Source organism: Nycticebus coucang, chromosome 2 (assembly GCF_027406575.1).
Source record: "Nycticebus coucang isolate mNycCou1 chromosome 2, mNycCou1.pri, whole genome shotgun sequence".
NCBI lineage: Eukaryota > Metazoa > Chordata > Mammalia > Primates > Lorisidae > Nycticebus > Nycticebus coucang.
The window spans coordinates 23,320,858-23,334,237 of NC_069781.1; the positions used below are offsets into that span (position 1 = coordinate 23,320,858).

Below are 13,380 nucleotides of genomic sequence, written 5' to 3' on the forward strand. Positions count from 1 at the left end.
GCCAGTTATAGATCCATTGACTTCTTAAACTTTTTAAAGAAACATACTGCTTGAAACATTGCCGTGGCCTGAACAAATGAAATCATACAGTGATTCAGGCTAGAAAGTCAGACCCAGGTTCAAATCTAGGTTTTGCCATGATTAGCTCAGTGACCTTGGGCAATTAACTTTATCTTTCTGGGCCTTAGTTTCCTAATTTGTAAAACAGAAATAATAATACCTCAGAGAGAAGGTGGGAGAATTAGATGATGTATGTAAAGTACCATGGATTGTTCATAGTATAAAGGTGATGTTTATAAATGTGAGCTATTTTTAAAATGATCTCCAAAAGTGTGTCCCACAGAACACTCCATTGCTAGTGGCTCTGTTATGTCCATTTCAGTTCCTGGGAATCACATGGCCAAATGATGGACTCCACTATAAGATACTCATGATATAGGTCAACAGCATGTGAGAGCTTCAGACTGAACACACAGCTGTCCCAGGCAGGAGGCATGCTGGGAGTAAGACAAGTCACATGCTGTTTGTCAGGAAACTGGGTCACACCAGAAGAGAAATACTCTGAGTTCCTGTCAGGAAGGTCAACAATCCCTTGGGGACGGTAGGGGTCTTTTCTACGCTATGTAAAGAAAGACAAGAGCCAGAGACAGGGACAAAGGGAATAAAATGGGGCAGCACCAGAGGGGAGCTCACACCTGGCTGGGGAGAGGAAGGAAGGGAAATTGCAGGTAACTGGGCTTTGGGGAGAGCTCTACTTTAAAAGCCACCCAGATATGCTCTCTGAATAAGCCTCCTCACTTCTCTCCAAACCTTATCGTCAGAGGCAGCTTTCTCTTCTAGAATGCTGCCTCTGTTCTCTTTGTAAGTTATTTTCAAGGGGGAAAAAGAGGGTTGTGTTCCCCAGACTTATCCTCATCCATCATCCCCCAAATCAGTAAGTCATGCCTTTATATTAACTGACATTTGACCCAGGAGCCAGTATTATTTAAAAAAAAATTTTTTAAAGATAGATGTTGACATGATGATCTGGCAACTTCCAGATCTCCCCCAAACCACGGGCCAAATGCTTTGATAAAGAATATGCTCCTAAAAAAAAAAATCTGCCTAGCCTGCCTCTTAAGACTTATTGCCTGAAAAGGGGTGAGATGCAAAACCGGAACTTCCTGCTTGTGCAGAAGCTTTTTTAGTAATTTCAGAGCCACTTAAGTGATGTGAGATCAGTTGACAGGAGAAAAACACTCTGAGATCTGCCAGATTATCCCTTAAGAAGCGGAAAAAAAAACAAGGGACATGGAAGACTCATCAAAGCACATACTTTCCTTTGAACAGCTTAAGTTAACTTCTGATACCATCGGGCTTGAGAGGAAGAAAAGCCAAATGTGCCAGGAAATGCAGGATGTTATTTTGGGACCTCCCTGTACCAGGCCCAGTGGCTTTACTGGCTTTACTGGGATTGCAGGAGGCTGAATTCCCCACGCACCAGAATCCTGGGGGAAACCTGAAGGCAGAGCAGTGAGGTTTTCTCTTGCCGCCTGCAGGCTGATCTGACTTGACTTCAGTTCTGTCACTTCCTTGCTCTGTGACCTTGAACATTCTGTAAACCTCTAGCGTTCTCATCCACGGGAGTGGGGTTACAATGCCTGACCTGCAGGGCTGCTGTGTGTTTACATGAAGTGCACAGAACAAAGCAGGCCTCCCTCACTAGAAGCAGAGATTCCACATGTGACTCTGACAAGCTACTTCACCTTCAAAACCTCACAGGGATTTTCTCTCCATCCATAAAGTAGGAGTGGCAATTCTTCGGTAAATCTGTGTGAGATGTTACCTACAAGGTTACGCACCACCTATGGCAGCTACCTTATGTGGCCTTCCATCAGGGAAATCTTGAGTAGACCTGAGCTATGGCACCAGATGGAATGTTTGAAGACTTTCTGTGCTTATAACAAGTAATAATGGGGGCATCTGCCTCTCTAGGCAATAGGCTCATAGGACATAAAGTTGTCTAGAGAGCAACTGAGGAGGATCATTCTGGAATTTGAGAGAAAAGGAAAAGAATCACGTGCGTAAGATACACAGAGATTGTGTGCTACCCACGTGATTCTTTTCCTGTGAAGTGCAATAAAAGCATGGAGTGGTTAAGCACACATATGCTAAAGCCGCAAGTCTTGTCTTTAGCACTGCACATCCTCCACTCTCTCTGCCTCGTATCCCGAGAGTTGCTATGAGAATTAATGTAAATGCAAAAAGTTCTTAGAACTTGCTGAGATGTAGAAAGCTACCATTTGCGATTGTAGCAGATACATTCTTTTACTCATGTAATAACCAGGGGCTCCCCCTTATTTCTTGGTCTCCCTTGCAGTTAGGGTGGGTCACGTGACACACCCTGACCAATGGGCTGAGTGTAAATGTCACAGGCAATTTCAGGACTGACGTAAATTGAGAGTTGCTGCACATTTGCCAAGTTTTTCTTCCCACCTCTGCAATCCTGGAAACCATGTGCTGAGATGGTAGAACCACAAACTGGAAGTACAGGTGACCCTTGAACAACAGAGTTTTGAACTTGGAGGGTCCACTTTTATGTATACCCAGATTTTTTAAAAACAAATGCAAACTACTTTTTAAAATAAATCCAAATCAAAAATACAGGTACAGTCTTGTGCAGGTATGAAACCCACATACAGAGAGCTGATTTGGAAACTTGAGCATGTGAAGATTTTGGTACTCATGGGCAGTCCTGGAAGAATCCCCAGAGCTCACTGAGGAAGGACTATAATCTGAATCAGACTCACCCCGTGGTGAACCATTGCCCTTAAGTCACCCAACTTGTACCAAAGTTGGCAAGAAATAAACCTTTTTAATATCAAGCCACTGAGATTTCAGAGCCTGTCCTGACAAATACAGCTATTATTAAACTTCTAATCATGGATGATTAGTCTGAGAAAAAGAGTAGCAAATTTAGAAAATCGGGAAACCTCTGCGGAGCATGTAGAATGTTCAGGCACCATATGTAGTGCTTTATTTTTAATAATTCTTTTATTGTTGCTATAATAAAATCTGAGGGTGGTTTTGGCACCCAGGGAGTATCTGGCAATGTCTGGAGACATTTTTAGTTGTCACAACTGAAAGGGTTCTACCAGCATCAAGCTAAATAGTCCTACAGTAAATGAAGCATACAGAATGAAGGCCTCCCATTGAAACACAGACCCTCTCTTCTCAGAGATCATCATCATTGCATTTTTCTTCTAAATATATTCTGTGCCTATGTGGTATAAGTATAGGATGTGTGTATCCTTTTTTATGTTCAAATTTAAACAAATCATATTGTTCTGCATGTATTTATCTTAAATTTCATTCCACATCAGATCAACCTATCCGCTTCACTGTCTTTGGTGGTGTAAGATGCTAATTCTTCAGAACAGACAACAGTGGAAGTCCCCTCACTTCCCAAGAAATTTGAGTGCTTTTGAAAAATCATCTTTCTGTCCTCCCATGCCCACCCACATTGATTCAACTGGCCTGGGCAGGGTCTGAGCACTCACCAGTTCCCAGGGAACAATCAGTTTAAGAATTACAGAGCTCAGGGTGGCGCCTGTAGCTCAGCCGGTAAGGCGCCGGCCCCATATACCGAGGGTGGCGGGTTCAAACCCAGCCCCAGCCAAACTGCAACCAAAAAATAGTCGGGCGTTGTGGCGGGCGCCTGTAGTCCCAGCTACTCAGGAGGCTGAGGCAAGAGAATCGCTTGGGCCCAGGAGTTGAAGGTTGCTGTGAGCTGGGTGAGGCCACGGCACTCTACCAAGGGCCATAAAGTGAGACTCTGTCTCTACAAAAAAAAAAAAAAAAAGAATTACAGAGCTCAGCCCTCCACCTGTGCACTGGGACGCACGGTCTCCAGATCCCTGGAGATCTGGGTCCTCCCAGAACACTGCTCGGTTTCTCCCTCTTCCTCCTTCCCCAATACTTCCCTCAAACTGCTCCTCCATCAGCCACCACTGCCTCTCTACCCCGCTCACAGCCAAATCTTTTTCTTCACTTACTTTAGCATTCCAGTCTTCAAACCACTTAAGTTCTTTTCTCCCTGGTCACCAAGTGCTTTACTTTTCAAGTCTTATCTTTTCCTGTGAACTGACCATTATCTCAGCCCTTCTGAACTACTCCCATCTTGCTGGCTTCCCCCTACTAACAACATAATGCTGCTTGATTCAAGGTTAAGGGTCAAGTAGTCGTATAAATAAGCACAACTCTATTAATCAAGAATAAAAAATATTGCTGTTAGCAACCAAGCTAAGAGCCTAATCCAGTGAATTCAAATATTGTTCATGTTCCTCTAAGTTTAGGAAATGTGTATTTGTAGCTGGCAGAGTTGCTACACTTAGCAATACCAAGAGAAAAGTCTTCATGAAACGGGGTTAGCTGGGACATGTTGAGATAGAGATGTTGACCAGACATGCAAGTCAAAGTATCAAGTAAGCAATTCAACGACTAGAATTCAGGAGAAATGGGTTAGAGAAGTAAACTTGGGTCTCCAGTATAAATGGTAAAGCCATGAAATGGTTTCACCAAGGGAATACGTAGAGAAGTTCTAGAACAAAACCTTGTGAAATGGTGAGGAGGAATCAGGAAGAGACTGAGAAGGAAGCACATTACTGCAAATAGAAGCCAAAAAAAGTGGTGGTTCAGGTAAGGAATGGTCAATTCTGTCAAAGAATACTGAAGGTCAAGTAGGAAGAGGACTGGATTTCTCAATCAGGACATCACTGCTGATCTTGACAGTTTCCATGGAATAACAAGCCTAGATAAGTCTTAACAGTAAAAAATGGAGGGAAAAAAGCTCATCGAGTAAATTTTGAAGAATTCTACTGTAAAAAGGAGCAGATAAATGGAATGGTAACTAAAGAAACTATAGTGAGACCAAACCATCCCAAGTCACATAAATACGAGTTTTTAAAAGACCATGCGGAGACAAGTGATTGAATCTTGCCTGCTAACCCCCAAGCCGACTTCTGATCAACCCTAGTCCCATGAATCCCTCCTGATTGGTACTTTACCATCCTTAGTACATTAGTAATGCACGCATTACAAATTCTGCTCCTGATCAAAGCAACCTTGACTTGATCACAAATTATAGGCCATGACACAAACAGCATTCTTGCCTGTTATGAGGCCTTGCCTTTGTCTGCAGAGGATATACACCCTTTCCCTATGGCACAAAAGGTCTGGGTCTGAGAATAAACCTGTGGACGTCTACCTATTTAGCAGCCACCCAAGACCATGCTTCTTCCCTTAAGTGCACCCAATAAATCCCTCTATTTCAACAAACTGAATTTGTCAGCCTTGTTTTTTGGTTCCTCAACTCCTCCATGTGGAGGCTGCTTCACACACAACCCTGTCACAGAACTGCCCATCTTATTATCTTGTATGAAGCACAGAAACCCCATAATGTTCTTTCAATTGCTTCTACCAGAAATTATTTTGTAACCAAAGACTTTCAGCTAAGGGAAGGCCATAGGACATTCAATAGTGTGAAGATACTACAAGCATTACACACATCATTTAGCCCGCCAGGAAGCAAATGGACTTGATAACTTGCCCAAGGCTGCCTTAATACAAGGTGTTCTAGAGAAAAGGCAAACTAAAGACTAAACTGCTCCTTGTTTTTCAAGTCAGTCCTCTTGTAAAATCACAAGCAATTTCCTTCCTACTAAGATGTAATTATGAAAATTTTCTAATCAAGTATGCAAATATGTGATACGTGTACTAATTTCCTAAGTGAAGTTCTACAAAACATTTGAGCCAAAGTGTACTTTGCAGTATCAAGAATGATGAACCAGAAGTGGGAAAAATTCATGAGAAAGACTCTTTACTTTTAAATGATTATCAGTACACCAAGTAATAACATGTAACAAGTTCTTGAATTCTATCATCTAGTAATTTTGAGTAACAGAAACTAAAAGCAGCCCTAACAATTACATTAGTATCTATTTATTCTAACTAATAGCAAGAATGGGCTATTTTCAGGCTAGCTGCTTCACACAGGTTACAAATAACTACTTACTACTTTTTCATAGATAAAGCCCCTGACCTTTAAGAAAGCATTAGGGAAAAATTTTTAATCCCTTTCTTTCTTCAAAGAATTCGTTTTTGTTTTTTGTTTTTTTTTTTTACACTAGCACTTAAAGTCAACACTGATATATATGGTAACTGAGCTAAAAGCACAGGAAAACATATAACATATGCCTATTAAATTTCTAAGAAATATGAGGTAAAAAGATGAAATCTTTAGACAAGTTCTAAATCTGTACAAAGAAGCCTGATTTGCTCTCCAAAAAGTGAAGGGATCTACTATAGGATAATATACAGAAATAATTTAATGCTTTTCATAAGAACAGAACTTGAGCTTTGCTAAAGCTTCACACTGCATGGGGGCATCTAAAATGTCAACTCATGGAACAGGCATTTCTTTCTTCTTCTATCCATTTATACGGTAGTTTTCATGGATTTCTGGCCGGATGTCACAGACAAAGGCCAAGAGGTTATCCAAGACTTCATCTCTGTTCTGATGGAAGTAGGTCTGGAGGATGGTCATCTTCTCCTGGGTCTCCTTCTCCACTTCACTGCTGCAACTGCCATGAGATCCCAGTGCCTGGAAGGGGGGGAGCAATTGACACAGAAGGATATGAGGCTGGTCAGGAATGTTTCATAAGCTCCTTGCTGACTTATGGAGAAACCCAGGTCATCAATAAATGTAAGTAATTAGTAGGCAATGTAACCTCATGACTGACGAGCACATGGGGAAGTAGGTTATTACCAGAGTTACTATGAGCAACGGTCTACCAAAAGTAAACTGCACAGCATTTCCACTGCTAGGAAAGACAAAAGTGGAAATGGGAGACATGCTCACATCTCTCTGAAGTCTAAAGTGTAGCCCTAACCAAAGACTGGAATCACATTAAGACCCAACAACTGAGGACCAATTAAACAAATTATGGTGTTTCTATACACAAGAAGCCATGTACCATTGAGCACTGTGAAGTAAACTGTAAAATATGAAGGGGGGGGGGGAGCAAGCTACACAACAGTGTCCGTGGTTAATATATTTTTGTATGGTTTTAAAAGTGGGGAGATATGTATTTTAAAAAAAAACCTCTCAGAATAATAAACACAAAGAAGATGCAATTTAGGAGGAATATACAAGAAGTCTCACCATACTGGTTATGTTGGGCTCATGTTTAGCAGTAGATTCACCAGTGCTATGAATATGTAACAACTGTTCTTTCAAATATAAATATCCTAGAAGAATACACAAAAAACTGGTAACAGTGATTGGCTGAAGAGGACCACAGGTCTGAGAAGGAGAGCTTCTCACTGTTGCCCCTTTTTATTGCTTGAATTTTTCTTACTGTATGCATGTTTTACCTCTTGAGTTTCTATCCGTAACTTAACACCCTGATGAATTTTCTTTCACTTTCCACTGTCTTCATAGTATGGCTGCCTTTTTGTTAACTGCTGTACCTACTTTAATAGAACGTGATCCATCAGGATCAGGAGATATCACTTTGGGTCTGACCCTTTTTACCACCTAACCTGCTCTTGCCTTATTATATGTATAACATTCGTTTACAAAGCATTTTCTCATTACTTATTCCTCACAACAATGTACAAGAAAGCCATCACTTAACTTTTTTATAAGAGTTGGGGTCTATGCTATGCTATCCAGACTAGCCTTGAACTCCTGGGCTCAAACAATCTTCCCACCTCAGCCTCTCAAGTAGGTGGGACATGTGCACTCCACTACACCCAGCTTTATCACTCCACTTATTACAGATTAGGAAACCAAGGGTAAAGAGAGCAAAGTAAACTTGCAAAGATTCAAACCCAAGTATTCTGAGTTCAAACTTAGGGCTCTTCAAACTATACTATCATTATTCAAATTATAGAAATACTCTGGGTATTTCTCAATAGCAAGGTTGCTAACTCATATATTTACGTCCCTATCTCCACGGGGGGGGGGGGTAGTGGGGGAGGAGTGGAGGAGGGGATGAACAGCCTAGGTACCTTTGTTCTGTGAACCATATGCCAAACTCTATCAAGCTGTATCAAGAACTGAAGAGGTTACAGCTCGGTACCTATAGCTCAAAGTGGCTAGGGCTTTGTTTTGTGGGCAATTTGACAACTTACAGCACTGTGCTTGCCAAATACAAAGACAATCAAATCTTCTACTACTTAATGCTAAGAAGGAGGTGTGTGCCTTCAATCACTGGTCTTGGGCCTGGAAGCTTGTATGCTTGGTGCCAAACATAGAATGAAACATACAAAGCCAAAGGCAGAGCTGACAGAATGAAAAAGAACTGAGCATATCATTTAATCAAGGAAAAGCTTGCCTTTCACTTGGGTTTTTAATTATAGAGGCCAATGAATTCCACTTAAACCAATTTAAACTGTTTTTTCTGTTATCTGTACCCAAGAATCCTGATAGAGTTCTCTTTCTCTATGAAGTCCTCCATTTCTTCTTTCCAACTTTCCTGTTTCCTCTGCACTGTGATCTGATTTTGTATTATTGTCTGTACTGTAATACAGCCTATCAACTGGCAAGTGTTGTTCTATAGCAGTGGTTCTCAACCTTCCTAATGCCATGACCCTTTCATACAGTTCCTCATGTTGTGGTGACCCCCAACCATAAAATTATTTTCGTTGCCAAGGGTCGTGGCATTAGGAAGGTTGAGAACCACTGCTCTATATACTAAAGTAGGGCTCTGTTTGATTTATGTTTGTTACTGTCATAGCTATAGATTTTCATGACTTGCATTTTATTACTGAGTCTCCAGACAATAAGCTGAGCTGCTCCATGAGAGCAGGGATCATGCCCACTTCCAGTCAGAGCTGATCCTCACCATCAGCTCATATGCCTGGCATATGCTAACTGTTCAACAGATATTTGTTAAATGACTGAATAATGAACATGAGGATTCAATGTAAGAAAACTGATCACCCTAAGAGACTCAGCCCGAGCATCCAATTAAACACACAATCACGAAATTTTCAGAATTCTACCAGAATCAGAATCTCTCAGCCATGCTGGATACTTTGAGAGCTTGGGAAGAGGAGGAGACTCAGGCAACCAAAGCAATGATAAAAACAAAGGGGGCCCCACCGCAGCTTCTTTGGCCTTGAACTCTTTCTCCCTCTGCAGGCGGTACTGTTCAATTTCAGCCTGAGCTTCTTCCTTGGCCTGCTTCAGCCTCCGGTTTTTTCCTGTTTTCAAAAAGGAGAGCTTCATCAGGAAGTGGTTAAAACACAAGGAGAAAAGCAAGCAGGGACTGAGGTGGTACAAAACAGTAAACAAAGAAAAAAATCTTGAGACATATAGTCCCAAGAGATGTACATGGACAAGAGGGAATTCAGAGCCAACTAGCACACAAAGGTTCCTGCCTTCTACAAGCTGGACTTAACTAGAAAGTGGCTAGATAAAACAGAATACCATCCATAACTATAGCCTATAAAAATGATGGGGGAAATGCAGAATGTGTCAAAATATTCTCTCAATCTTAACCACTAAGAACCATTATAAAATGGAGTAACATTAGCCACCTGGGGAACTCTTCCTCTTCTCAAGAAGTAAACATCTAAGTATGCTGCTAACTACAACCAGAGCTCTGATTAGAAGCTTAGCAAGGAGGCTAATATACTCCCAAAGGACACCAACCCAAAATGTAACTAATGAAACAGATGATGTAACATTGGAAACTAAAACTCAGCACCTGTCACCAAGGAAGCAATTTAAAGTGGTGACTGGAAGGCATGCTGAATGGGGAGTAATGGGAGAGGACTGAATGGTTAAGACTGCACAAGTGGAGAAACAAGGTGACCTGGGTGTTCTGTTTTCTACAAGAGTAATTTAACAGAACACATAGCAAGAAAAAATCTCTAGGTTCCGTCAGAGCCTGTATGAAAACAGACCACAACACATACTCTTTGCTTTGAATCTCTACTTACCAAACTTCTTCAAAACCCAAATGGAAAAAGAGGGGAAGAAGGGTGTCCTAGACAATCAACCTGAGTATTTATATTACCATAAAAAACAAAAAATTACTGTATCTAATAGTAAGCTTTGTTATACCTCTTTGTCCAGAGCCCATCTGGATGAATGAAAATGAATTTAGCCTTCCACATTCTAATTTAAGAACAGTATATTGATGATAATATCAATACTCTATGAGGCTAGTTGAAACAATTAACATGTCTCTTAGCACCTCAAGTCGATATCCCTCCAGTATTATTCCAGGCCAACTGCTATCAGCTTTTGCTCACCTCTACCCCAATCCTTACTCTATATTTCCACGTCAAACATCTCCAAACCAACTATCCACAAATAACATTCATAGACCAAACATTATGCAATAGTTCAAAGTAATTTTGTAATAAACCACTCCCAATTCCAATAGCTTCTTGAATTTATGACTTAAAATAATATCATTCACTGCCTTTCAGCAAACATCTTCAATTTTGATAGGCCTGGAAACTAAAAATATTTAAACAGTAAATCAAACTTCTTTTGAATCTTGTTTTTCTTGAGCCTTACATATGGGAGTCAGAGTTTTGTTTCCCCCCAGTGAAATAAACCATAACACAAACTTTTGTTTTTTTAATTTTAAGGCCCAAACCAATGACTTCATGAAATTTGGGGGTTGGACAATTTTACATTATACACTGCCTCTTCCCAATTAATAGGACAAGTCAACCATAATTACAGATGAAGAAAGGCAATCATTTTTTTCAAATTGTAGCTGTTCTGAATACTTCCTAAAATATTAACAATTCTGAGATGCATAGCAGCCATAAACTAACACCTTATATTCCCCAAATATATAATAGCTACCTGAGACATATAAAATCCTGCACCAAGCTTGACAGGATCAGGATAAAGGAAAGTGTAAAACATGACCCCTACCCCTCAAGGCATGCGGAATTATTCTAAACATGCAAGTATTCCAAGGACAAGGCTGGACAATTAAGTTCAAGAACTCATCCTGGAGCTAAATACCTCATTCCTGAATATCACTACAGTCACCTTTAAAGTACTCCCCTTGGGAAGCTATGTACCAGCGCATAGTCTACCCTTCAAAGCACTTTTTCTTCTTTTCTTTTTTTTTAAACCATAACTGTATACATTAATGCATTTATGGGGTACAATGTGCTGATTTTATATTCAATTTGGAATGATTACATCAAACTAGTTAACATAGCCTTTACCTCACTTAATTATTGTTAAGACATTTATACTCTATACAATAGATTTGACATGTACTTTTTCTAGGATTAGTTCTCAAACTTAATTGACCTCATACAACAGCTCTGATCACCATTCCAGAAACAGAGTTTTAAAACTGCTTTAAAGGGTGGACCAGGTGCTGCCATTGGTGCATAGATTCCCAAGGACAGTACTTTGAAGGTGACCATAGAGATATTCCGCAATGAAGTATGTAGCACTTTTTCTAGGATGAGTTCGCAAACTTAATTGTCTGACCTTGTATTTTTTCCAGCACTTTCCCCAAATACTCTCACATCCTCCCCCAGAGATACAATTTCTGTTATTAATACCCATGATGGGACAAGTTCTGAGAAGTCATTCTGGAAATACTCTTATCACAGATATGACTGGAAATATTCTGCAAAGAACACAGAACTTTCCAGTCACCAGAGCAAGGAAAGGCTTCTTTCCATCTACAGCAGCCTCAAAGAATGCTTGTCCTATGAAATAGAGTATTACCTGACCCCTAATTGAGAAAGTAGAAAAGCCATGCTTGAAATTTACTTGGATGCTGTACAGAATATAAGCCATACTAAGAGAAACACCAATTCCTCTTATCTTAGCCTTCCGTGGGATAGGAAGTCTTGGCCTCAACTATGCTGTTTCCCAGAGTATGGTCAAATCTACTCTTTCCTGAGCCTCATTTTGCCCAAATGTAAAATAAAGATAGCAACATTTTTCTCATCAGATAGGAAACTAGACATACAAAGTTAAAACAGACACAGTCCCTATTCTCTAGTGTAGTCTAGTGACAGAGCCATATAGATGAACAGGCCACTGCACTGCAATGACTGAAGAAAGCACTTGGAAGGGACTCCTAGACTAGGATGAGGCTTCCAGGAAAAACTGCTGCCTAAATTTTGAGGTCTGAAAAGGCTAACGTTTCGAGAACAAAGAGGAGGAAAATGGGAAAAGGCTCTTCCAATCTGAGAAAACAAAATGTGCAAAGTCTTCCAGATGAAAGAAATGAAGGTGCCTTCAAGAAATCACAGCTATTCACTATGGCTACAATAGAGTACCTAAAAACGAGATAAGCAAGAAAGCCGGGAGCCTGATCTAAGAGCTTCCTCCGCAGGCACTATCCATTTGCCAGTAAGATGGTAGGGAAGTCATTATTTCCATTTTAGAATGATGATCAACTGCAATGAGAATAATGGACTGGACAGTAAGAAAGCTTCTTCCACGCCCCAAACTAGATTACATCTACCTGTTCTATTCTTCTGCAACCATTAACTTCTCAACTCTAGCCCTTCACCCATTAAATATCTGCTTCCTTTAGTGGGACTGTGAATGTCATGATGGTGAAGACAATACATGAATCGGGCACTAATGGACGCACACGTACACAAAATTTAAGTAACTAGCAAGTAAGATTACTATGGAAAATTCTGAAAAGTTGGGTACTAGACTAACATGCAGGAGGTAGAGATGGGGAAGAAAGTGGGAAGATACCCCCCCTCCCCCCAGCTTTGGCGACTTTGACACTAAAGGTGGCAAATGAGGGAGAAGTGACAGAGGACTCTAGATTAAGGACTCTAGATTAAGACTGTATAAATGGTGTCTCCCTTCACTGATACTGAGCACCCCAAAGTAGTAAGAGTTAGGATGGAAAGACAGAGTTCCGTCTGTATAGCGTCTTTTTTACGTCTCCAGACCCCCAGGACGTTAACCTGTTGTTGTTTCCACGCCCGATTTACTATCAACACCGTGGCTCCCAACCCCAGAGTTTCAAAACACACAAGCTTCCCCAACTCCAACCACAACCGCACCCCGCAATTTTTCGGGCTTCATTTACTCACTGCCTCCCGCGGCCTAGCCGCCTTCCTAAGACTCGCACCACGCCTGGCCGCCCCACCCCGAAACTCACGCTTGCGGGCCTCGGCCACCTTCTCGGCGGCCCGCTTCTCGGCCTGCAGCAACTGCTGGATCCCCTGCGACTGGCTTGCCATGACGGCGGTAACTCTCAAGCGGAGGCAAGCGACCCAAAACCGCTCCAAGACCCCTTACGCTAACTGACCCCGCTGCCCACAATCTGCGCCTGCGCCCTGCTAGTGCGCCTGGCCCGGATGGTCACG

General features: G+C 41.3%; 1 protein-coding gene across 1 annotated transcript; it reads right to left on the minus strand.

The window, feature by feature from the left end:
- Positions 1-5,847: 5,847 nt before the first annotated feature.
- Positions 5,848-13,380, minus strand: ATP6V1G1 (ATPase H+ transporting V1 subunit G1). The gene is made up of 3 exons (XM_053564723.1): positions 13,173-13,380; positions 9,149-9,249; positions 5,848-6,640 (listed from the first exon to the last, which is right to left on the minus strand). The coding sequence occupies exons 1-3, from the start codon at positions 13,252-13,254 to the stop codon at positions 6,467-6,469; spliced, it is 357 nt and encodes a 118-aa protein (XP_053420698.1). The 5' UTR covers positions 13,255-13,380; the 3' UTR covers positions 5,848-6,466.

What these genes read in the sequence shown, in the direction of transcription:
- ATP6V1G1 (XM_053564723.1), bottom strand. Translation starts at nt 13,254, where the DNA reads ATGGCAAGCCAGTCGCAGGGGATCCAGCAGTTGCTGCAGGCCGAGAAG. An exon ending in GGTGGCCGAGGCCCGCAAGC is followed by an intron (nt 9,250 to 13,172) that starts GTGAGTTTCGGG and finishes TTTTGAAAACAG; the next exon opens with GAAAAAACCGGAGGCTGAAG. An exon ending in TCAAGGCCAAAGAAGCTGCG is followed by an intron (nt 6,641 to 9,148) that starts GTGGGGCCCCCT and finishes CCCCCCTTCCAG; the next exon opens with GCACTGGGATCTCATGGCAG.